Source organism: Protobothrops mucrosquamatus, unplaced genomic scaffold (assembly GCF_001527695.2).
Source record: "Protobothrops mucrosquamatus isolate PMUCROS unplaced genomic scaffold, P.Mucros_1.0 scaffold343, whole genome shotgun sequence".
In the NCBI taxonomy this organism is placed as follows: Eukaryota; Metazoa; Chordata; class Lepidosauria; order Squamata; family Viperidae; genus Protobothrops; species Protobothrops mucrosquamatus.
In genome coordinates, this window is record NW_015386680.1 from 146,229 (window position 1) to 172,220 (window position 25,992).

Consider the following 25,992-nt stretch of genomic DNA (forward strand, 5'->3'; position numbering starts at 1 on the left):
ATTTTCTCGACTTTTTAGACAATGCTCCGTGGACACCCTGGGACATTTGTTTCTGATCTTAATTCGTATGTCTTTCCTTTTCCATTAGAGTCAGACATGAGAAGACAGATACCATTCGCTGCATTAAATCCTGTCGATCAAATGATGCTAACTGTGTCTTAGACCCTGTTCACACGATTTCCCACACTGTTATCTCTCTGCCCACTTTCCGGGAATTTACGAGACCAGAAGGTAATCAGATTCCTTCCTTTCCATAAAATTATCCCAAGGAACCTTTTGTGGGGTGATGATGTTGGAAGTGACGGTGGTTCTGGGTATCTTGGACTCCTTACTAGCCAGCTAGTCTGTTGAGCAGACTTGTTGGGATTGGAAGCCTTTATAGTCCAAGATCTCTAGGAGGCACAAGATGGAGAACGTCCTATGATATTGCAGAGAACCTCCATCCTATCAATGAGATGAAAAGCGATACATGAAAAATTCCTTCAGCTTACCTGGGCATGGTTGTTGATTAGGTTCCAGAACCAGGTTCTGAAATCTTAGGCTCCTTGTTGGCCAATATATTCTAGTCGGGGGGAAAACGCCGTTTCTTCTCCTCCACCAGGCAAAAGCAGTGCCAACGTCCATCCTGGGTCTCTGTTATTGTCCTTAACTAAACTGGGCCAGTTGGCAACTGGTTAAATAGCTAACACCGGTCTCATTGCTGCTGTCTCCTCAGAGATTATTTTCCTTCGTGCCATTACGCCAGCATACCCGACCAATGAGGCCGACATCATATTCGATATAACTGAAGGAAATTTACGGGATTCTTTTGACATCATCAAGCGCTATGCAGATGGCATGACTGTGGGTAAGAAATTCCTCCTTTGTGTTGTAGCTCTTACCATTGAACCCAGGGGTCTCGATGCTGGTATTCCAGCATCCGCCTGCCCATCCAACCATCCATCCATCCATCCATCCAACCACTCACCCAGCCATCCCTACATCCATCCACCCATCCATCCAGTTCCACCCTTCACCCCAGAAAGGTCCCCAGTTCATTCTTGGGGCTGGTAAGAGGAAAGGTGATAGTGGTGAAAAAGGCGCAAGGTGCACAAGTCATTGCTTTTCTCTTTCACCAGTGGGTGGGATGTTTCAGGGGGATGCTAGAGCTTCCCCAGCATTTGCCACACTGGAATCCATGGCTCAAAAGACCGTGTTTCCCTTCCGAATAGCCGAGAAGAGCATGTAGGCTGAGGGTCTATGGAGATTCTCAGTCATCCAGGCCATGGTGGTCCCAAAGATGCTTTTTTTTTTCCAAAAGGCAATTGGACTTTGTTTTTCCAGTTGTCCAGTTGTCGTGTGCCTTTTGGGAAAAAAAAGTACCTTTGGGACATAAAGGCTGAGCGTTAGAGCTCCAAGACAAATAGACAAAAGGCAGAAGAAAGAGAAAAAACAGTTCAAGAGAATTTGGCTTCTTCTTCACCACATCCTCCCTCTGAAGGGGCTGCTGGGTTTGGCCAATGTTCTGACCTGAGAAATAAAAGAATAATTAGTGATCTCCTCCAGCCATTGGGTTGGAGAGTAGGACCAGCAGTGTGCAGAATCTAGGTGTCCTAGCGTATTTTGAAGTTACTTATAGAATTAAAACAAAAATAAAACATGCTGAGTGATGGGCTTTGCAGTGTTTCTCAACCTTAGCAATTCCAAGATGTACTTATTTCAACTCCCAGAATTCCCTAGCCTGCACGGCTTCTGGAAGTTGAACTCCTTATATCTTAAGAGTTGCTAAGGTTGAGAAATGTTGGGCAAGGGAAACAGCCATCCATACCCATGCCTAATTTTAGGATCTGTCCTACAGCTTGGCCGGAAGGTGGCGCTGTGGTTGTGCTCATTCCAATTTATTTCAACATTTCGCCAGCAGAAAGTGATTCCTTGGTGCCAAAGGGGAAACACGTTCATGCAGGCTTCTAAGCTCTGGGTCGTCAAGAAGAGCTGTTGGGAAAACAGCCATTAAAGACCTGCAAGATGATTTTCTGCAAGGATGCTGATGCTAACCTAGACATGACGAAATCGGGGATGACAATCAATATCTATAAATGCAACCCAAAAGGGTGGTCATTATAAAGTCAGGCAGGGAGAAAGGCTGCATAATTTAGGGGCTTCTTTATAATAGCCCATGTTTTTATGTGAGCTGTGCATTGCTATCTTCCTGTGGCCTCTCTAACAATGTGCCCTGGCCCGTGTCCACATTTCCAGGATGTCACCTCAATGACAGGCTGAATTTGCCTTCTTTATAGCCTGTAGAGTTAGCGACAGTTCCACCTGTGTTTCTCAACCTTCACGACTTTAAGATACATGGAATTCACCTCTTAGAAATCCCCAGACAACATGCTTCAAGATGCATGGACTTCATTCCAGAATTTCCTAGCTAGGATGCTGGCCTGGGAAAACTGGAAGTTGAAATGCTTAAAACAGTCTTAAAACTGCTAAAGTTGAGAAACACTGGTTGGTATATATTGGTTATAAAAGAAAGGTGAACATACCATGCCACTGAAGTGACAGCTAAACTTTACTTTCCACTTCAAACTTTTGAAAATCAAGTCACATTTTATCAAATGTGACTTCCTTTGCTTGCAAATCATGCAGGAGTATGGCTCTTGGTTGATTAGTTATAATATACAGACATACACAAACACAAACACACACACACACACAAACACACACACACACACACATATAAAACACTTCTGTAAAAAATGGGCAGACATAGAACTAGGTCAGCAGACTTGAGTTCAGCTGCGGACACAGGCCCAGCACGTCCCCTGAGTGTGGACAAAATAATTAAGGTGCTGGCCAGGGTGAGGCCATTACGCGCAAGGCCCATGAAAACCAGGCTGAGCTTTGTTCGCACTGTCACAGCCACAAAGTCTTGCCTTTTTTAAAAACCATCCCCTGTGAACATCTCTGCGTGCGTCTATAGGAAGGGTCTCTCTGCATATCAAAATGACACGTGTGAGCTGCATTAAATGGAGCAATTCAGAATCAGAATTAACAACAAAAAGTCAACCATAAAAGAGAGAAGCAAGCAGTAAAGAAAGCTTCTAGTATGAAAGCAGGCATTTCAAATCCTTTTCTGATCGCTCTTTGGAGTGGATTTTTTTTTTACACCCAAAGGCTATTTTCTTACCCATTGGACGGGCCCTTAAGGGCGGCTTGAAGAGATTGGAGATTGGAGGCAATCTTTCCCTGCTTCGCCCAAAGTGCAGCAGCTGAAGCCAGGGGCCGCCCGCTTGCAGTGGGCCAGTAGAAGAGGTTTAAAGGGTCAAAATTATTGCCTTAAGTGTTCACCAGCAGGAGGCAGTCGGTGGCCGGGGCCGGCCTCTCTTCCAGGTGTGAATTTAGAAATGCCGGTGGTGGTCCGTCACAGGCCGCCTTCCAAAATGCACAGAAGCCACGGAAAGGCTTGGGTCCTGTATCGAGCGAGGGGTCTGGAGGCTGAAAAAGCAGGGCCGGTGGGTGAAGCTGTGGACCGAGACGAAGGCTGGGCGTGTTTCTGGGCGCCCAGAAGTTACGATCAGGGGATATGGGTGGACCAAGAGCTGAGCTGACCGAAGCCTCCTGGTGTATAAACTGGTGTACAAACTAAGGGAGCCAAAGAGGACTGTTTTTGCATCCCCGCCTGCAAAGTGTCACAGCTGATCTAGGCGGAAGGGTGAGCAGCAGCAAAGCCTCCCCTCGTTCTCTCTTTAAGCCTTTCAACAGACTTTCCACTATAAGGGCTATTCAGCTTCTTCCCCTCCCCTCCCCCCATTTCTCTTTAACCAGCTGTCAGGGAAGAATTCGTTTCCTGCCTGTACAAAAAGGTTTTATTAAAGCCTGGGGTATTAGAAGGCTTATTCCCTTTGGCTCTCTCTAATTCTCTAATGCCACCTGTACGCGGGCAAGGCCACTAATTCCTGCAAAGCAAAACTTTGACACAGTTGCCCCAAGTTAATAGAAAGCACATTCCTGGCTTTTAAAAATCTACCTCCCTACTAAATCTTTTCTGGTTTTGTCTTAGCTACCCTGTTGGGTTTTTTATGCGGCACACATAAAACACAGGTAGAGCCTCCACTGCACCGATGTGGCTGCCCTCTTGATTTTTTGGCCTTTCCCAGAGACGCCCCCGTGCTTAAAGGATCTGGAGGTGGTCCTTGATTCACAGCCGTGATGCAGCATGCCCATTACAGTCATAAATCATGACAGTCATAAAGCAGGTCACCCATGTGATCAACCCAATCTGATAACCTTTTTCGTAGAAGCCATTAAGCAAACATCACTGTCATAAAGTGGATGTCACGGCATAAAGCGAACTCCACAGTTGTTACGCAAACCAACTGCTTTAGTGCCAGATTTGGCAAAAGCCAGAAGTAAACGCTGATTTTTGGCAAAAGCATAAAATGTTTTCACATGACCACAGGAGAGGCCGAAGGTTACGCGGGGGGAAGTCTAGCAGCTGATGGAACTTTGGTGCTGGGTCGTAAGGAGCCCAGAGGGTTCTGTCCATTGCGCCACTCTGAAGGATCCGCTGAGTGGTTGGCTGTAAGGACTTCCTGCAACCGAAAATATTGGCATGGGACTTCAATGGCCTGGATGCCTCCTGGATGCCTTCTCCCTGCCCCCACGCTGGACATCATTTTTCTATTGTTAGAATATAAGGTGACACTGCAAAACCAAACTCTAGCATCTCACAAAAGCTGGTGCCTTTCAGGAAAATGTGTCCCTCTGACAAGGGCCTCCCAGCCCAGGTCTCGTTTTGGCTACCTTGGACAACACGGCTTTCTTCCTCAAGGATTTGGCAGATCCCTACATGGGATCCTGCCTCAACTGAGAGAATCCTGTGCTTTGAGCGTGGGCCTTGGCCATGGTTTCCATGCTCCCTTGTAACCTTGTAGCAGAGGAGGGCAGTAAGGCCTTCAGGGATCCCAAACAACGTGGAAAATGGAAAGGAGCTTGTGGCATTCCGTAAACCAAAGACCGGCGGGTGGGACAGCAGCTTTTCAGCACTGCTGTTTAGCAGCGGTCTAGCCAAAGGAACCGAAGCATTGCTCATCGTGTCACGGCGATTAAATATGTTGATGCTAATTATTGCTGCTGTTGTTGCTGTTTCTCAACTCACAGGGGTCGTTCGACAAGTGAAGCCCATCATCGGTCCTTTTCATGCCATCCTGAAGTTGGAGATGAACTACGTTGTTGGAGGGGTTGTCTCACATCGTAATGTTGTCAACGTGCACATCTTTGTTTCAGAATATTGGTTCTGATGGGCTATTTAATGAAGAGAAGAGAGCAGAACTCCACCACAAATTGTCCAAAAGCTCTGTATTCATGGTTGGGGGAGGATGTGGAGAAAAAGGACCAGGTAGCTTTCTTTTCCAAGGATGTATCTGGTTTCTAGCTGAGTTGCAGGACAAATAGCAAACTATCTAAAATAGAAGTAGGATATCAATACCTGTAAATTCACGGTAGTTACATTGTGTTGTATATACAGTATGACCACATTTTGCGTCTGGTGGCCTTGAACCTCTTGGTGAGTTTTAATCTCAGCTATTTTGTTAAGTGCTTGAGACTGTATTTTGCAGACCTGAATCTTGCTGTCTTTGATGTTTCCATCTCCTTGAACTTTTTACCTGGCTATGATTTCTTTTTTAAATTGTAGAAATTTTTTAAAAAATCTCTTGGCCATCTGGAGTCAGAACTAACTCCATCTCATAGGATTTCTTCCTACCAGCATTGGACCCCCTACTTCCAGTCACCCACAGTAGTAAGTCCGAGGCATTGCTTAATAATATTTCAGGTCCCTGTTTTATGTGGCTGGGTGCTTTTTTTTTTTTTTTATACTGAGAGTGTCATTAAGGGGACACTGGACAACAAGGGAAGAGTATGGTGGAAAACTGAGTCCTCTATTGCCCAAGATCTTCAGCATGCAATACAAAACGCATGTATGTATCCCAATCCAAGAAGATCCTGGCTTGTTGGTGGTATTAGTATTCCCGCCCAGGAGGTTTGCTTCTCAAAGAGGACGCAGAGTCTTCAGCTCACATAAGGGACTCCTTTGGTTCTCTTTAAAAATTAATCTTCCTTGAAATTTTAGGTGTGGAAAATGCTTTGAAAGCATTTTGGAAGCTCACACATATATATGACTTCCTTCTTTTCTGCAATAAAACAACTTACCTTACTATTTCTTCTGTCAGCTATTTAATGAATGCAGGTTTGAGTTTTAAGAGTAGAAATTTATTATTGTGCAAAATATGTGTGAAATATGGCAGCTGTACATGTGCGACCCACAAGAATTATTAATTTGATATTGAGACACCAGATACATAGTACAATTTCTCATACATTTTTTAATTCAGTGTTACGTTTTGACATTAAAAAGGTAAAAGATCTCTTTGGGGGCTTTAAGCATCCACTGATGATCAACTTAATCAAATGATTCTTGTCAGTACAGAGAAGCAGAAAGCTTCCACAAATGGAAAATGAGTCATTTTAGACGAATGGCTAGTAGTGTGGATGTGGGAACTGCAGATATATCTTAATCTGCCTGGGTCAATTTTGCTGTTAGGTTGGGGCCCTAAAAGCTATATGGGCTTCAACTCTCAGAATTCCGCAGCCAGCCTGCTAGCTATGGAATTCTGGGAGTTGAAGTCCACACAGTTTAAAATTGTCAAGGCTGACAAACACGGGCTTAGTCGCTGTAGGAATAGGCAGAAGCAGAACAGGGCTGATCGATGTGCTGGCAGTTGCATGGAGCTCAACCTCAGGAGTCCTGCCTTATGGTCCCTGTCAATGCAGTTCGTGTCTCAGAAGTTTTCTTGCTGTAAACAGGTAAAATACATCTGTGAGAAGAGATGTTGATTAAATCAAGAGGCCTCCTTGTGTATCAGAAAAGTCAAGATGGTGGCTATGAACACACAACCCAAGTCCCACCCCATAAACACGGGCGAAGGCCCCAGTTCACACTGCAATGTCAGTTCCGTGTCCAGTGATGTCCAGGCAATGCGCTTCAGAGGACTCAGCGACAGTCTGAACACCAACCGAAGGACGGTGCTGCTAGAGTCTTTCAGAAACTTTCAGAAAGCAACCGCACAACATTTCTCCGTCAGAGACTGTTTGCCGAGGCGAGAAAAAATCAAAATGGGCCCATTAAAGAATGGCCAATTCATTACTTCTTCCTTTCCAAACAAGGGTGGGAGAAAGCGTTCTCGTGAGAAACTGTATGCCTTTCTTTAAGAGAGTGCACTTTAGATCAAGGATAGACGAAAATCTGTATGATGTACTGGTTACTAAGGCAACTGTGCATTTTTATGAATACCAGAGCAAACAGATGAATAAACCTCAGGTCAATCATTAATTCATATTACTATTTTTTGAGCTTGGGTAGAGCAATTTAGATACCAAACTTCCTTTTTATTTGGAATTTCAAATGGTATTATTTGATTTTAAAGTAAACACTCAACAGTGCTTTAAAAAAACAGCATTGCCTTTCTTCCCATATTACACTTTTGTTGAAATGGCAGATTATCATAGGATTGTTTTCTGGAGGGGGCGAAGCTACCCAAAGCGGTCTCTTGTTTCTACAAGGTACAGGACGAGGGTGTTCAAATTTCACTAAAATAGCTGAAAGTGTAAAGTCGGAATAAATGAAGTCGGCCTTGCTCGGACTCCATTGGGAGGAGCACGAAGACCAGATTAAAATATTACTTTCTGGTGTACATCTGGAAAGCAAGGTCAGCATAAGAGAGTAGCAGAGTTGGAAGGGACCTTGGAGGTCTTCTAGTCCGACTCCCTGCTCAGGCAGGAAGCCCTGTACCCTTTGGGACAGATGGTTGAGAAACACCGACCTGATGTTTGGAAGGATTGTGAGTAAACCAGACAGTTAGGTGAGCACCTGTTTGTTCTTGGGACTGAAACCACAAGAAAAGATTAACAAGCAGCAGAAAGCTACATTTATATGCAATTCAACTTTATGTTATCTTGCTGTTCTCTCCCTATAAATGAGTGAAAGGAACAAGATAAATTGAATGTTAAGAACATCAATTAATTAGGAGCTGAATAAGGCAGGAATCCATGGAAGGCCCCTTCAGAAAAGCCTGGTGGGCCAGAGCCAGACTCCAAGGGATGATTATAATCTGACGGAAACGGCTGGTGGAGCATAGCAGAACTGGGAGCCTTTCTCAGGCCGAGTTTGCCAAAATAATCATTTCCCAATTTTCATTCTAGCTACTGCTCAATCAATGTAATTTATTTTAACGTGTTGTACCACAAAGTTTTTTTAAAAAAAGGTGTAGAGGTATCTGGGTTCATTTAGATTTAGAAAGGGAGGGGGCTTCACTTGCAATGCCGTGCCCACCGTCTTCCAGAGTTTGGCACTGCAGATGCCCCTGAGTGGCCGAGAAAGAAAATGTCTGGGATCTCCTAGCAATGATGACGGCATGGATTTCCCTAGAGGAGCTGGGCTGACAATGACTCTTCCTTGTAAGCGGTGCTCAGTCTCTGGACATTTCTGACCAACTGGACATGTAGGATTGTGGTGAATGTTCCTGACTTTTATTTCCTCTCCTCCATTCTCCTTTTCTGCTGTATAAAATGATCAGAATCAGAATAAAGTTGGAAGAGACCTTGGAGGTCTTCTAGTCCAACCCCTTGCTCAAGCAGGAGACCCTATACCATTTCAGACAAGTGATTGTCCAGTCTCTTCTTGATGGAGCACCCACCACATCTGGAGACAAGCCGTTCCACTGGTTGATTGTTCTCACTGCCCGGAAATTTCTCCTTAGTTCTAGCTTGCTTCTCTCCCTGATGAGCGTCCATCTACATCTGGGACCCTCTCTTGCCTGCTGTGAGTCCCCAAGAAGAGTAGGGGTGTTCCTTGCCATAATGGATCTTCCTATCCCCTCTGGAATTCGTAAGAGTTCTTTCGTTTTCCACAAGAACATGAATGGACCGATTTTCTCTCAAGGAAGTAAATTTTAGCTGACAGATTCCCTAAGGCAATGGCTATGCAGCTCTGAAACCTGATTTACGATAGAGTCCTGTTTTCTGGACCATCCTGTCTTCAGCCTTGCACCCAAACCTTTTCTTGGCTTGCTTGAGCAGCCCTCTTGGTTTGGTTTTCAGCAATGGGCAACGGCTGTGCTGATGAAGTTTGACGTGTTCTAGTAGATTCACAGACAGAGTTCCTGAGATCACAGCATTTTGAATTTGGGCAGGGGACATAATCTGGGAACATAATCTATATTGTGACATTGCTATCACTTTTTTAATTGTTTCTCTTTGTGAGTGAGATGTTGTGGTTTATTATTTTCAGTTCAAGGAATTAACCAATAAAGATAAATTGCTTTTTAAAGAAGGCAGAAATACTGTATACTTGCAAAGGAACCAGTTCCATTTATTCATGAATTTCATTAACTGCATTCAATCTAATGAGAAACAAATAAATTTATTATTAAATGAAATACCTATTCATTTATAATTTGGTGAACTGCAAGAGTAGGGGTTGAAGAACTTGAACTCTGAGAATGACTGTCCTACATATCCTTCACACAATACTAATCCCTATTTCTCGTGTTGATTATGGAAGATTTCCTTTTGCCTGAAGTCATCGTAGCACTTGTCTGTTTATTTAGCTTCAGATTGATTGAAATCTTGCTTGTTTGTTTAACATTTCTAACAACCATGCTCCATCTAAAAGCTCTTACAACAGTAGACAGGATTTATTTATTTTTTTGAAGAAAACTGAAATAATCTGAAACAACCACACATTCTTTTCAAAGCTAGAAATATTAGAGACATCCAAGCTGCAGGGACAAATGGGGTTAGGCTGGTAAATTCCAGCCTTTTTTCAAGGATAGAAAAAGTATATATATAAAGACTTGCCCTTATTCTAACACATTTAACATGTATTTCTTGGCAGCTCTCCTGTGAATTTAAAAGCTATATGGCAGACAGACAGGCAGGTGGTATACATACAATATGTGGCTTTCATATCTTCCAATAGTTCATTAAAGAAATAAATATCCTGTTGTTGTGTGACAATTATGTCACATTTATTAGGGTTTCCTGCCTGAGCAGGAGGTTGGACTAGATGACCTCCGAGGTCCCTTTCAACTTTATCATCATCATCATCATCATCATCATCATCATCATCATCATTATTATTATTCTTGCACCAAGGGCAATGCATACTTGCATTTACTTGGGCAGAACCTGCTTAACTTTTCTGGATTTCAAATCAGAGAATTAACCCTTTCCAAAAGAAGGCAGGAGCGAATGGGTTTTGTAGAAAAAAAAAACCCCAAGAAAATTTCATACTTATGTGTTCACCTACCCACTAGAAGCATAGTCTGTCTTGAGAGAAACTTACTGGAGAAATCTGATTGGCCTTTAGTCCATCCGGAGTTGTTTTACCAGATCAGGTAAAAAAGCCTGGCATGCCTGAATCCTGGGAGCAAAGTGACGGACTTGGCCAATCACAAAAAGTAGCTATTTAGTAAAAGACACATGGAGGAGAGACTCCCCCCCCCCGTCATCATCTCTTCCTGTGGCTGTCAGCCATTCCAGGTCACCTTTTTCTGGGCGCTTCTACCTCCACCTGCTTTCATTTCCTAAGAATGCCCACGGGGATTCCTGCGAACAAGGACGCTGTTGGAAGCTGGTAATTGCAGGGAGTCGACTTCCCCATTTCTTTCAGTAAAGAGTGCTTAAAAGGAGCAGCTGGAGGGAGCCTGGTGGGAGTAACAGGCATCTCTGCTGGGTCCTAGAAGGCAAAATTGTAGCCGGCGCTGAAGCCATGCCTCTCTTTTGTGCACGTGTATTAAAAACACGACTACAGCACAGTCAGGTCTGCCATCATTATTTTGTTGACTTTTGGGGTTTTTTTGGTGCCTTTTTCAGTCTTTGGTATGCCCTATTATTTCAGAGCGCATTGCTTTTTATTGCATATTGTTATTGTATGTTTCATAAACTTTCAGTGGTATAGAATACACAAAATCACTGTAAAAATGACAACGTGATACCGAACGGTCTGTGCAAAAGTGCTCCAACTGGCAATTTCATTTCTATCTCACCTGGGAACAAAGTCTGCAAGGAATCCCGAGATACTTGCAGGGATTTCCACCTTAGCAGGTCACCCAGCCCCCTCCGGAAGCGGAATATTCTTGCTTAAGATGTTTATTATTTAACGCTGAACATTCCCAGGCTTTGGACCTCGGCTGTCAAACTGGATGCGTCACGCGCAGGCCACGCCCACCCCGGCTCCGCAAAGGCAAAAAACCCGGCGCGATACGTCACGTGACGCGATCGAGGGCGCGAGAGAGGTAAGCGCGTCGTTGAGAAGTCACGTGACACCACGAGATCATGACACCCTCAAATAAACGATTAAACGGCTGCAATAAACCAGCGCATGCGCGCGTGCCCGTCTTTCGCTACCCAAATAGCGCGTCAGACTTGCAACTGACGAGGTTACGCCACGGCACGCGTGACGTCAACACGACGATCTGCGCATGCGCGGAGGGACGGCGGCGACGAGAATGAAAGGGAAAGCGGCGCCCGGCTTGTCAAACGAATCCTCGTGACCTCTGACCCGAGCACGCAACTCCGGACGTGGCGACGCACGTTCCGTTCGCAATGGCGGCGGGCGGAGAAACCTGGCCCGGCCTGGCGGCGGAGCTGAGGCGCCTTGCGGAACGCGCCTCGGAGCCGGCGACGCTGCCGGACGGGCTGGCCACGCTGAGGCGGGCTACGAGCCTCTTCCGGGACGCGGCAGTCAGGTGAGGACGGCGTCGGCGGAGAGTCACGTGGGGAGGCGCGCACGCGTGTCGGCGACTGGGGAGGGAGGGAGGGAGGGGGCGCTGAGGCGGGGAAGAGCTCATCTCGGGGGTGGCCGCCGGACCGGGTGATGTTTTACCCCCGTCCCCGAGGCAGCGGGGGCTGCGCCTGCCTCGAAGGCCGCCCGTGGACCAGGGCTCGTGGCGGAAGGGGTCTCCGAGGCCATCTAGCCCACTCTTCTTCCACCTGAACAAGTAGGGCGTGTGGACTCCCACCGGCGAGATTCCCTAGCTAGCCAGCCAGCCTGGCTGCCTGAGGAATCCACACATCCACGTGGGCGCGAGGGCGGTGTTGCCGCAGAGGGGACAGGGGGCAGCCTCTTTTCCAGAGCACCCGAAGGCCGGCCGGGCGAGGAACAACGGATGGAAGCCGGTCAAGGAGAGAAGCGACCTGCAATGGAGGAGGAACTTCCTAACAGCAGGAACAATTACCCAGCTGGACAGGCCTTGGCCTCCAGAAGGGGTGGGTGGGGGCTCCATCACTAGACTGGACAGCCACTTGTCTGGAATGGTATAATAAGGTCTCCTGCTTGAGCAAGGGGTTGGCCTAGATGACCTACGAGGTCCCTTCCAGCTCTGTTGTTCTGTACATTATGTTTTAAAATTGTCAGGGTTGAAGGACACTGATTTGAACCCTGCCTCCGATTTTCCCCCCAAACAAGAACCCTGTGAGAGTCGTGACTGGCCCTAAGTCAGCTTTCATACCTAAGAGAGGCTTACAACTTGTGGTCTCCTGGTTAACTAGTACATCAAATAGGCACATCTGTTCCGTCTCCTGCCCCATTTTCTACCTGATGCCCCTTCTTCAGACACTCCTCATGTTTTCCCTACTCTAAATTTCTCTGAGATAAACAAGTCGAGCCTCCAGCTATTTCTTGCAAGCCTTTTTCTGGCAGGCCACTTTTCACAGAACATAGAATAATACAGGCAGTCCTCAACGTATGACCACAATTGAGCCCAAAATTTGTAACCAATTTGCTTAGTACAGTACCCTCTTTGTAGCCGTGGCCCAGAGAGCCTTTCTTTGCTAGCTAGTCAAGTTGGGATGGCCGACAGTTTCAGCGAAGGGACCTGGAGCGCACACTCCTTGTTGGAGGAAGCGTTCTTGCAAATTACCCGTTCCTGATGCCACTGGAGGGCTTTGTAGGTGACAGCAGCACATGGAGGCCAGCGCAGCTCCTGGGGTCAAGGGAGAGCGATGAGGAACGCTCTGACGCAGAGGCAGTTCTTGTTTAGCAGCTGCCTGGTACGGTGACTGTTTGCAGTTATGTCTGATGTAACTGTGGCCAATCCTCACATTTATGGCCTTCGCAGGTCTGTAAAGCAAAGCAAACCTGAAGTAAGATCATAATAAGCCTGGCCTCAGTTTCGCTTAGCAAGCACTTTGATTAAAGAACAAGTTGCCGGTCCCAATTGCAGTAGCTAAATGAGGACTAGCTGTACTTAACGCTGCTGCATTCTGGACCAGTTGAAATTCCTGGATGGTCTTCCAGCCAACCTCATTGACAGCAGGTTGCAATACTCCAGCTGGGAGATGATTAAGGCACAATTTTTGTTTCCTTCTGATTGTATTGGCATAAATTTGGATACATTGCATTATCTCAATACAGTGATGTTTTTATAATATAAATAAAGGTAGTCCTCGACTGAACGACCATCATTGAGCCCAAAATCTTTGTTGCTTAGTGAGACATTTGTTAAGTGAATTTTGCCCCATCTTATGACCTTTCTTGCCACAGTTGTTAAGTGAATCACTGCAGTTATTAAATTAGTAACACGGTTGTTTAGTGAATCTGGCTTTCCCGTTGACTTTGCATCTGAATTTTGATCACATGACCATGGGGATGTGGTGATGGTTGTTGTGTGTGTGAAAAACAGTCACTTTTAAGTCACTTTTTTCAGTGTCATTGTAACTTCAAATGGTCATTAAAAGAACTGTTGTAAATCGAGGACCACCTGTATTAAATCTCGATTGTCCATGAGCAGGACCTCCTGGAACGGGGCAATTGGCACACAGGACAAAAGCCACGGCTGCCACCTTCTTTTCCAGCAGGAGCTGTGATTGTGGAGAATCCGCCAGTTGTACCCTGAATCCAAACAGGGCAGAGCTGCCCCACTTAGAGTTACTGGGGAATGTTATACCGTAAAGCCAGTAAAAATAGGTTGAGTGAACCCATTTGGATCCAAAGATTACGCTCCTTGAAAAACCCCGGAACAACTAATGAAATTTGGGTCACCTGGCCTCATCATAATCGTCTGGCTCTCCATTCTGTCATGTGACTGATCTGTACTTTTCACTTAACATTGGAGGAGAGGCTCCTTAGATAAGTTTGCTCTTTCTATTTACTCTTGCAAATTCTGAGATAACAAACTTTATGCTCTTATCTCAACCAGATAATTATTTCCTCTTCTGTTTTAGCAGGTGCCCCTAGCACCTGCCATACATGTAATCACCATTAATATCTAATCCTCGTTTGCTGATGCCTAAGCTAAGCAACCCTGAGGGTTAAGGGGAAAAGAGAGGTAACAGGGCTGTAAAACTTGCCCAATGAAAGCAACCCCTTTGTGAGTCAGATTCCGAAAACTCCTTGCCATTTTGGCTCAAATTAAGGATGGACCAGCTGGTGCTCTGAGTAATTTCTTAATAAACTTTCTTCAGAGTTTGTTGCCATTCTAGTGTCTCTCTTGGTGTTCTTGGTTTTTGGTATCCACCATGCAAATCCTAAATTAAATGACAGTGTACAAATTGGTGCTAACACTCTAGATTCCTATAGAACCTAGCAGTCATCCTTCTGTCATAATGTTCAAAAATTTTATTTTATTAAAATAAATTTGGAGGATGCTGCTTGGATTAGGAGAAGCCAGGTTGGACAGCTTTTGGAACCAGGGATCTAGTAGGCATGGCTCAGCTGGATTCTATAAAGATGGGACTCTGAAATGAAGGCTGATGGAAAAACTATTCACAATTAAGTTTTTGTTCTGCATCAGGAGATTAGCATAGGATGGCTTTCTGAGAGCCAGCAAGCCTGATACATTTGTCCCAGTTGTACAAAGTGATTCTAGGTGTGGTCAGAGCTGATTGAAGAGCACTGTACAGTAGATCTCTGTTTCTGGTAGATAAGAGGAAGGTAGATTTAAATCTAATTTTAACATCTTGTCCCGTAAGCAGAGATTTGTGAATTTGCTTGAATTTCTGGATACTGGAATAGAAATATTAACCTCCCCAGAAAAAGTTTCATTTGCTAGATGTCTAAATTTCTTTCTTCCCTCTCTTTTCTTCCCCTCAAAATAAGCAATTTTCGTTTTTTAAAAAGAAGCTTTTGCAAATTTGTTATACAGGTTTACATTGATAATACCGTTCCTTCACTTTGTGTTTGTTTTTCATTTCAGGGAAACAGCAACTGAAAGTTTGTTCCAAGATCTCCTGCAAATTTTGAAAAAAGTTTCACATGAAATTGAAGCGACATGCCAGGATGCCAGTACATTGGCACACCTGGATTCACAGTTGCAGCTGCTGTCTGAATGTTTTCGATGCCTTCGGAATGCTTGTGTGCAGTGTGCAAATCACCAAAATGTTATGAGGTATAGTTTTGGCTCCTGGCCTACACATGCATAGCTTTGTTTGAATGCTTATTAAATTGAGTCATTTGTTCATATTTCTGAGTTTTTATCGGATTTAACTTGGAAACTTGCTCTCTTTGAAATCCATCTCTGTCTTTGTTAATTCACTTTATCTTTTGTCTACTCTCAGCATATTAATAGGAGATGATTGGTCTCTGGCATCAGAATGAAACCTTGTGAGTGAATGAATTCATAGGTCAGGCTAGCTGACCAAGGCATAATATTGTATTTGTTTGATTCTGCTCAAAGATACTTAGATTTAGATTTTATTTTGCAGTCTGTTTTTTCCTTTGGGTGTTTGGCAGTTCTTTTCTTCTCTTCTGCTGCCTGAGTATGTTGTACAGTAGAACTATTCAGTGATGCAAGTTCAGGGCACTGTTCATAGTGTCGTACTATTTTTATAGTCCTTTAGTATATATGAACCACCAAATAATTTGTACTGAAAATTATTAGAAGAGCCTGCTACATGATCCTGAGCTATTATCTCCCAAAGGCAGATCATGATAATGATTGACAAGATGATTTGATTACGTTCAGTTGTTGAAACCTAGCAGAAACTACATATTAACCTAAAATTTCTAGTTTTAGGGCTCCATTCATTTGCTACTATCTCTCCATTAGGTCTTGTTGAATATGCACAGATACAGCACACATTTGTCTTCTAACTGTACGTGTTGTTGAACTAGAATATATACCAGTGTTTCTCAACCTTATTAACTTTAAAATGTGTGGACTACAATTCCTAGAATTCCCCAGCCAGGTTAAGGTTGAGAAGTACTGCTCCATACAATAGCAATAGCACTTAGACTTATACACTGCTTTATAGCCCTCTCTAAGCGGTTTATAAAGTCTGCAATGCACATATTTCTTCTACCACAGTCCAAACTGTAAAACTGTAATTTTGTTTTTTAAGGAAAAAAATGCAATAAAATCATATTTTAGCCTGATATAGTAATTTTGTTGTCAAGTTAATAGTAATTCAGTAAATAAAATAGGTAGGTAAGTTGGTGCCCTCCAGGTGTTTTGGACTTAATTATTAGCCGGAGTGAATAAGCAGCATTTGGGCAATGCTTGTTTTTTACTTCCATTTAGGTGTGTCTAAACACACAAGGGATTGCCTGGGTAATATCTTTAGTCTCTTAATCTCAAGAAGAACAATGTCTATACAAAGTGTATATACTGTAGTATGAGACTTACAAAATAAAAAAATAAATCTCCCTTAGTATGGATGAAATTACTTCCAAGTAATAGCTGCATATCTTACATTTTTTAAAAATTGAATGAGAATTGTGGTTTTAGAGAGAGGTGAGTTATATCTAAATATTCCAACACATGCAATCTCTGGCCTTACTGAAAACATGGGAAATGAGCTAGGAGAAGAATTTAATTGATGTGTGGTGATAACTATAATTTGTCTTGATTCATCAGTAATCTGAAACAGGCCAAAGTTGGGAACTGCATGTTTGGTGGTTGCCGATTTCAGACGTTCTCCATTTTCTGGACAACATTGTTCTTGGTTCAGCTGGTGAAAGCTCTTTCATTTTAATAGTACTTCAATCACTAAGAGAGTCTGAAGTGTCAAAGTAGCATATATTTTTTTTCCGATACTATGAATTGTAGCTCTCATAGCAATGTTCGTTTTCATAGTGCTGAATGAACCTGGCCATTGGCCGGAGTGGAACTGGAACTCTGAACCCTAGCCAAACAAAGAGTGTCTTTGGGTTCGGAGGCCTTCAGCAGCCAGAAATGGCTCCTCTCTGGCTCCGGGTGGGTCACGTTCCACTGTTCAGAGCTGGCTTAGCAATCTGGTGGTTCTCTTGGTCTCGCCGTTCCTGCTGGAACAGAGGGAAGAGGCCACACAGCCAGTTAAGCTTTGGGGCAATTACGTCTCGTATGCCGGTTGCATGCCTTGGTTAGAAAGTGTTACTGGTAGTCATTTGTGTCCTTGTCGGCTCAAGGCTGGACTATTGCAACTTTGTCTGTCTGGGCCTGCCCTAAAAGACCATCCAGAGGGTTAAACTGCTTCTCTGTGCAGCTGCCTGGGTGAATTTTAAGAGTCCAGCAGGTAGAGGTTCAGCACTAATTTGCCCTCCGTCCTGGATGTTGGCAAACCCACCTGAGCCAGGAAGCTCCCAGGACGATCATATAACACGGGCCATTAGCGCAAGATTTAATAGGTTTGTTGAGAAGGTAATTGAGGCTCATTCAGCCAATCCCTCATTTTCTTTAATCCCATTTCTTCTGCCAACATCTGGATGCTACCACAAAGTTTAATAATGGTAAAGGATTGCTTTGCTCTGTGTTTTCTGTTTATTATATATAATCATGTTTTGTGGAGTTTTATAATGTGTCGATATAATAGCATTGCATGTAATGTTGATTTCTTCACTTGTAAATGGGCCTTTTTTTGTTTTTAATAATAGGAGTTTGGGTCTGATTGATGCATCTATCCGTGTGATTCAGTTGCTACAGAAATTAGAAAATGATCTGGAATCACTCTTGATAGGTAAGTATTGGGCAACTGCTGCTACTACAATCTTACAAATCATCCCCCAGAACTTCTCAACTAAAAGCTGTTGTGCCTTTCTGAAAGCACTCACAATGTTAATTTTGTTGTGGAGATGGCGTGAAAAAATGCCGCCTAGCTTCATTTTACAAAAACATTTCTTGGCAGCCTGGGTGATGTTCTTGCCATTAAAAACTACCAAATTACCATCTTACACTGTATTAAATTCTTTGTGGAACTTTATTAATGGTAGATTTAAACACTATGGCTTGTTATCTACCTGTTTTGAAAAGAATCTCTACACTTGTATGTATGTATAGGGACCTATTATGGGAATGCTGACTGGGATGTTTCTTGATTAGGAGTCGTGCTGTGGGAATGCCAGGGGCTTCCTCACTGGGAGAGGGCATGGCAGACCTTGTTCTGCCCGCCCCTGCCAAAACACCAGAGGCTGAATCGGGGCTGAGGAATGTCTGAGTGGTTGGAGGGTCCAGTCCAGCTCCCCTTCTTCTGGAGACCCCTCAGGAGGCCATCTGGTGATGCTGTGGTGTTGTGGGAGAGGGCAGGGGTGCTTTTAAAGGTTATTTATAGGAAGAGCTGAGAAGGGCGATGGGATCTAAATGGGATATAATTCAAAAGAAAACGGAGAGCTACAAAATCTATCGGATCCTTCCAGAGAAAATCATTAACGTGAAATAATTTTGGTTTACAGAAATAATTTTGCTACAAATGTGGGTGCAATCCAGTGTGGTAGCATGGTTCCCCCCCAAATCAGTTCAAGGTGATCACACGGAATGGCCGCCCTTAATGTTCCAACGTATCTCCACCAGCTCTAAGCTGCTACAGAGCAGGAGGCCGCTTGGAGGGCCCTGGGCAGGAAGTGATGCCCTGTGCATCCCAGATGCTGTTGTGTGTAGGAGGAGGTGGATTAGATCGTTTCCGCTTGCCATGTTGCAGTTGACCCAAATGGCCTAATTAGTTTCATTTGCACAATAACGCAGGTGAGGTTTTGTGGGTTGTCCCAGATGTCTAAGGGATGCAGTTACCTGACAGACAATGGACTCTTTTTTTGCAGTTCCAGTTTGTGATGGTGGTATCGCCATAAACACACATGTGTATTTACAGTGCTTAGCCTGCATGTATGAATGTAGAAGGGTCAAGGAAATAAGCCTTAAAAGCAAGTTTTAAAATAAAATAAATATGAAAGTTTGGCTCTAATTTAATAAGTGTGTCTTCTTCGCCTGTGCCAAGTTCCACGCAGGACACTGTGTACTGGTGGTGGGTCCCGGGCTTCTTCAGAAATAAATAGGCCTCATTTTAGAGGGATACCTAGGGGGATATTTAGAGGGATATTTGTGTGGAGAATAGGATGCAAGTGTTCAATCGATTAAGAGGGGATCAAAAGGAAAACAGGTAATGGACAGCAAGCTTGGGATGGGCTCTTGCCGTTTCATTGGGTTATGTGCACTCTCTCTGGCTTCAAGTACCAATCAGAGCAAATTATGGGCCATGAGAGCAATTACCCACAGGCCACAAATATTGTGAACTCAAAGCATTCAGCATATCCCGTAGATCAAAACCAGCAAGTGACGGATGACCAAATCAAATGGGGTCAACCCACATTTTGCCCACTGTTTGCATAAAACAATTGTCTCTTGAACTGGTGTAATAAAACCCAAAGCCTGGTATCGTGGGGAGAAAAGTAGTTATTCACACTGTCTTGATAGATGGAAGGGGTTGGGGTTTTTTTGCAGATGCTCAGTAATTGATCAAAAAGCATAAGATTTCATATCATCATCTTGTAATATCCTTTGGATGAAATACTCCAAAAATTTCTGATGGGAATAGTTTTGGAATACTCCTGAGTTATTGTTTTCATATGCCTCTACCAATAAATCAAAAAATTTTGTATGTTCTGTGTTGCAGAAAGTAGAGAGCAGTAAGTAAGGCCTTCAAACTGTGTAAAATGTTCTGCTGCTTGAAAATTAAATGGCAGGGATCACATGCATCTGCATACATTTTGCTCTAATTGACTGTGGGCTTGTTTTACCAGTTAGCATGTTTTTTAATACACACGCGCACGCACACACACACAGAGTTTCTTTGTGATAGCATAGAAGCAAACTAGTCTACCAGCATTTTAGCTGATATAAAAATAGGGTTGGACAGCAGATTCAAGTCTATATCAATTATAATTTCATTAAACATGTTCCTGCATACATTGTGCTGTGCTTCCCAAAGTTCACCCCCCCCTCTCGCTTCTTCCAAACGCTTTGTTGGCAAATGAGATCAGACCTGAGAATGCCTCTCCTGGCGAGAGGCACGTGGAAGAGTGGCTTTTTGTTTGGCTGTCCTAGATTTAAGAAGCAGCAATAGGCAAATCAAGGATGCTTCTGCAGGTCTTCGTCTCCCTTCTGCCACTGGTGAGTTACCCCATGACTGTTTCAGTGGCTAAGCTGCCAAGCGTTTTGCCAGGTTTCTCAACCTTGGCAAATTTAAGATGTGTTCAACTTCAACTTTCAGAATCCATCTTAAAAGTTGCCCAAGTTGAGGAATGCTGATTTAGAACAGCTAAAGCCCTAGACCCGGTGAAATAGCCACCACGAATTCTGCCAAGAAGGTACAGGGGGGATTTTGTTTCTGCCACTTTCTGGACATGCAGCCCGTCATCAAGATCCAACTGTCCACCTGTTTATATGCAGACGGAGGTCGCCAGCAGATGGCGCTGTTTACCCCGCAAGACATTCTATTGCAACGCACCTTGTCATCATGTTGTGTTGCATTTAAAAATAAGGCACCTCAGGGATCGTTTCCTTTAAAAATGGTACAAATACTGAAAGAATATAATTCTGAAGAGTTGTTTCAGTAATGCTGCTTATTTATACTTTAACATGTTGATCATAAATCTTAATAAGATGTATGAACTTGCGGATTTCTTCAGTATCTGGAATGGGGAGATCGCATGGGAGAACCTGCATCAACAGAAAGTGAAAAAGACCCTGATATAATAACACATCTGCACATTTATTTTTAGGGAGATCTGTATATATTTTTTCAAACGCCGTGTAAAGTATCGGTGTGGGAACTGAGTCTTTTAACTGTATTCAACTTTGGTTTGTGTTTGACCCCCAGTTGCCTCACAGGGCCATTTACCCATTTACTTCTAATAGATTGTCAATTTTATATGGTTTAATAGTTTAAAAAAACAGATTGCATGCGTTGGGACCACTTGGAGAGTTGAGAGCTTTGGCCACTAGAGGGCACTGTGATTTGCTCTTTCAGAATATATTGGGAGATTTAGGACTGGCCTCTGTCAAAGATGTTCCATAAATTGTAATTCTGCAGCTGTTTTAATGGACAGTGTTAAAACATGACATTCGATTTTTTCTTTTTAAAAAAAGAGACCTCTTAAAGCAGTTGATCATATTGCCCATTCCTCCCTCCTTCTCTTGTTTGTACACTGGATCCATACTCCGTATTATCTAGTGAACTGTGGTTAGTTGGGGCTTCTACTGGAATTGGAAACACAAAGTGGGCGTTTCTGTGCTATGTTTTGTAATCCAGAGTTAGTGGCTACCTTCCACCTGTGATGGTCGTGCTTTCTTAATCTGAATCTGTATTTTTTTTTTTTATGACTAATGAATTTTTAGTTGTAAGGGATGTTACTTCATTGAACGTAGGTTCTGGACAACTTTTCCAAATGAGATTACTTTCTTGGAAAAAGCTTTCTGTTATTTGTTGTATTACTTCTTAGAGTAAAAACAAGCCACCAGAAGGATAGCCTCTCAGGAATCTTTTTGTTTTGTAGGAATTCATTTCTCAGTTTTTCAATAATTTCCAAAATGGCTTAAATTAAATAGTGTTTAATCTGTGTTTTGGGGATTTTTAAGTTCAGCAAAATTAGGGCTAGTTGGTAGAATTGTCTACACGGTGAGTCAATATTCACAAAACAAAAGTTAAGTTAAAATTTATTTTAATATTGACATTTTGCTCAGTTTCATACTGCATGTAAGTATGTGTATGTGCATTTTGGAGTCCAAGTGGACAATCACTTAAATATGAGCCAAGAGTGTGTGACAGCAGCCAAAAAAACCCAATGCAATCCTAGGCTGCATTAACAGAGGGATAGAATCAAATCACCTGAAGTGCTACTGCTGCTTTACAAAGCCTTAGTAGGCCACACTTGGAATACTGCATCCTCTTTTGGTCACCACAATATAAAAATATGTTGTGACTCTGGAAAGAAGAGCAACGAAGATGATCGAAGGCCTGGAGACTAAAATGTGTGAAGAACAGCTGCAGGAATTGGGTATGTCTGGTCTAGTGAAAAGAAGGACTAGGGGAGACATGATAGCAGTGTTCCAGTATTTGAGGGCCTGCCACAAAGACGAGGTGTATTGCATACACTGAGGATCCATTCTTTCGTGCATGAAGATGGAAGATGTTCCTCATTACTCTGAGAGCTGACTTTAGAGGTTTTTAAGGGGCATCACCATTTGAAGAAAAACCAAGTACCTGATATGTGTGTGTGTGTGTGTGTGAGAGAGAGAGAGAGAGAGGGGTGGGGGGGTCCCTGGTCCCCTAATTTTAAATTGTCTTTCTGTTTGCTTCAGGGCCTGGCAATCAACACTTCCAACTGCTTTCCTAAGATCTGGTTAACTATATTTTAATAGGTAATGGTATGTTTAAATGCCAGCTCTTAAACTGAGAATTGATTGATTTTTCCAGAAAGGCCCTTTGTCTTAATGTTGTGGATATCTACAAACTTTGTTTGATTTTTAGAAGTTTTTGTTGTTGTTCTAACTTTAAATCTATTGGCCTTTTGTTGATCAAAGCCACTGGATGAAGTGTTTCACCGAAAATCAATTTTTTAAAAACCCCAAATCATACAGAGAGGAAGATTTATATAATGTATGTAATATCTAAAACTACCATACTGGATGCATTTGAAAGAAAGCAAATGCTGGCAATGGAACATGCTGGCTTCAATTTTCTTGTATGGAGATCTGAGGGTGTTGAGTTCCTTGACTGCAAATTGCAGCGGTTTGCCAAACTGTCTAAAAATAAAGAGGGTAGTGAGTGACTTTAATATTTTTCCTTTTGAAATATTGCTATTTTACACCATACAGCAGCCTATAATAATCTTGTTCCTGCGTTGGATTTGTATCTTCCTTCTATTGTCTCTTTGCTCACTTGTTCAAGTCCCCATAACTGTCAACATTCTGTCATGTGCTTGATTTAAATAATTCTTGGTATAAAAATTCGGGGGTCAAACTTTTAGAAAATGGCAATTTATGCAACGTATAGACTTACCTTTCAATGAAAAAGGAGTCACTTCCGATGCTGTTTTGCAACAGCAAGTAAAACCTTTGTTCTGCAGCCTAGTCTCGAATTAAGACAATACCTTTCTTAAGGGTATTCAGCAGTAATAGCTTCTGCTTAACATACATTTTAAATAAACCTAGCATTACTTAAACCAGTGGTTCTCAACCTTTTTAATGCCGTGACCCCAACCGGTCGTAAGTTGAGGACTAAACCGGTCATAAGTCGAGGACTAAACCGGTCGTAAGTTGAGGACTAAACCGGTCGTAAGTCGAGGACTTTCCCTGCTCGGGAGCGCCGCGCATGCGTGGTTCCGCCCCCTGCGCCGGCCGAGGCGTAGCTGGCAAGCGGCAGAGACGGAGCAGGCCGACCACCAGCTGGCCCAGCCCAAGGGACGTAAGGCACCCGCCAGAAAAGGGGGAAAAAATGGCGGACAGCCTTGCTTGGCGACCCCCATGAAATGGTTGATCGACCCCAAATGGGGTCCCGACCCACAGGTTGAGAACCACTGACTTAAACGTACTTGCGCACATCTAGAGAGGCACCTATTGAGAGTGAAATACAGCATATATTTGAAATAGAACAACTCCCAGTTCTTCCTCTAGGCATTGAGAAATGGAGCCCTTTAGAAGGCATTCTGGGGCCAGCCTTTGCATGTCTCAAAACGCAGATCTGCAAGGATCGCCTTCTCAAGAGACCCTCGCAGTAATCCCACACATAGGTGGGCACTAGCATTAGCTTCGAATCGTTATAATGGAACCCAATTCTTGACTGCATTTCTATTTTAAAGTGGGTTGCCCTTTATCCCTTTTAGTGAGTCCATCCCTCCACTTTCTTTCGGAGGAGAGGCAGCGAGTGAAGAAAGAGCAGAAGAGGCAGTCTGAAAAGGACAGGCGTATAATTCGTGAAGTGTAAAAGCAGCCTCCGTGCATCACATGGCTGATGAACTTGCTTCTAGGGTTGACAGACAAAAGGCTCACGGTTGGTAAATGGGGTGAAGAAGCTAGCCAGGCTGTCCTAATAACCCCCCTTTTAATATCAGGGGTGTGTTTAGAATTATTTAATATAAACAGTTATCTTCTTTGACACGTGTCTTTTTTTTTTTTTTATCTCTTCCAGCTTTTCGTTGTAGCCTCCAGTTTCTTGGAAATATTGCAACAGGGAACCGTGACTCCCAGGATTCAATATGGAAACTTGCCTTCCCTTCTCTTTTCTTGTAAGCATCTGCACACAAAGGGGGTAGAGTTGCTTGAAGGTCCTTTAATGGTGCCTGATGTTAAGCTTCACTGATATTGTTTGCAGGTCCTAAAGTTCTTTGGAGAAAAAAAAATGGGGGGAATTAAGGGAATTGGGTTTATATTCTGTGGTTTTCTTCCTCCACGCTAACTTAAAGAGTCAAAACGAGAGTTTCTTTTTTAAATTGGATTAAATTGGATTGCAGGACCATCACCTTTTCTCTGTGGCTTAAAGATTTATATTTAATCAAATTCAGGTAGGTGGTTTCTCCATCTTAGGCAAAATCTGCTTTCTGTCATCTGTAGAAGCAGAAGTTGAAATTCATTCAGGTTTGGATATATCCAATGATTAACTGGACTAAATAAATAAGTAAAAATGTCAACAGAAAGTAGGGTTTTTTTCTAAAGCCTTAATTTGCAGTTGAAACGGAGCAAGTGTACTCGGTTAGCAGGGACATTTTGGGGTTGCCTTTGAGTCAATACTGATTCCAGGCAACTATCTAGACAAGCCCAGCAGCTTTCTCTGAAGTGGGGTGGCTTTGCTTTCTTCCTGGAGCTGAGAGAGAGAGAGAGAGAGAGGGACAGAGAGAGAGAGAGAGAGATTGGTTCAGCACCGTCCGACTGGCTTCCTTTCTAGGGCAGGACCGGAAGGCCCCGTCTCCAGGCCTCTAACCCGGTGCATTTAGACCGCTCTCCCAAGCGGGCGCTGTGCAGGTGTCTACTTTCCTGCCACTTCATTCTTCCTCAGCCTGCCCTTGGGGGCGACGCCTTTTCAGATACTTCAGGAGTGTTGAACTGTTACAGGGTCTGTTGGGTTTTTTAAAGGCAGTTAAAGTGGGCCTTAGGAGCCGAGACACGGTGAACTAGTCCTTCTAATAATTTGGTGGATGGTTAAAACTGAGCTGTTTTGTTGATCTCAGTTAATTTGTGCTTTGTGCGATAGTATTCTGTTGTCATTGATACTTGCATATTTGTTAACTGTATTTATAAAAGTAGGGTATGTGAAACACTCGGAGCCGGTATGGATTGGAGCAATGGATGACCCTAGTAAAGAGATAGATCATTATTCTGCCCTCAACCATTATTTCTTACTGCTAAATACTCCCACTTCCCCCAGTCTCTTCGTCTTGCTGACAATTTCCTAGCCTCCAATCATTTTCATTATCCTTATTTGCATCTCTCTGAATTTGTCAAAACGTTTCATAATAACTTTGATTGTGAAAATATTATAGTTTAACCATTGCTGCCATCAGTGACTGTTCTTCTTTCTTTCCTTTCTTTTTTTAAGGAATTGTTTAAATCATCAAGATGAGAAAATCGTTGATTATTGCTCTATGGTTCTTTTCACGTGTCTTAATCCTGAGCGAACCAAACAACTGCAGGAACATCACAGCTTGAAAATTGCCCTCAGTGTTCTTCAGGCTTCTAGAAGATGCCCAGAATTGGAATGGATGTGTGTATTCTG

At 43.3% G+C, this 25,992-nt stretch overlaps 2 protein-coding genes across 2 annotated transcripts in view; both read left to right on the forward strand.

The window, feature by feature from the left end:
- The window catches only part of FBLN1 (fibulin 1), a 51,167-nt gene extending 44,974 nt beyond the window's left edge, over nt 1-6,193 (forward strand). The window contains exons 17-19 of the mRNA XM_015815463.1: nt 89-231; nt 716-847; nt 5,140-6,193. Coding sequence (XP_015670949.1) covers nt 89-231; nt 716-847; nt 5,140-5,279 — 415 coding nt within the window. The 3' untranslated portion in view covers nt 5,280-6,193. The remainder of the gene's footprint in view (nt 1-88; nt 232-715; nt 848-5,139) is intronic.
- Nucleotides 6,194-11,643: 5,450 nt separating this feature from the next.
- Nucleotides 11,644-25,992, forward strand: part of ATXN10 (ataxin 10) — a 44,445-nt gene continuing 30,096 nt past the window's right edge. Inside the window, exons 1-5 of the mRNA XM_015815464.1 lie at nt 11,644-11,786; nt 15,234-15,425; nt 17,888-17,970; nt 24,412-24,508; nt 25,816-25,980. Of these exons, the coding sequence (XP_015670950.1) occupies nt 11,644-11,786; nt 15,234-15,425; nt 17,888-17,970; nt 24,412-24,508; nt 25,816-25,980 (680 nt within the window). The remainder of the gene's footprint in view (nt 11,787-15,233; nt 15,426-17,887; nt 17,971-24,411; nt 24,509-25,815; nt 25,981-25,992) is intronic.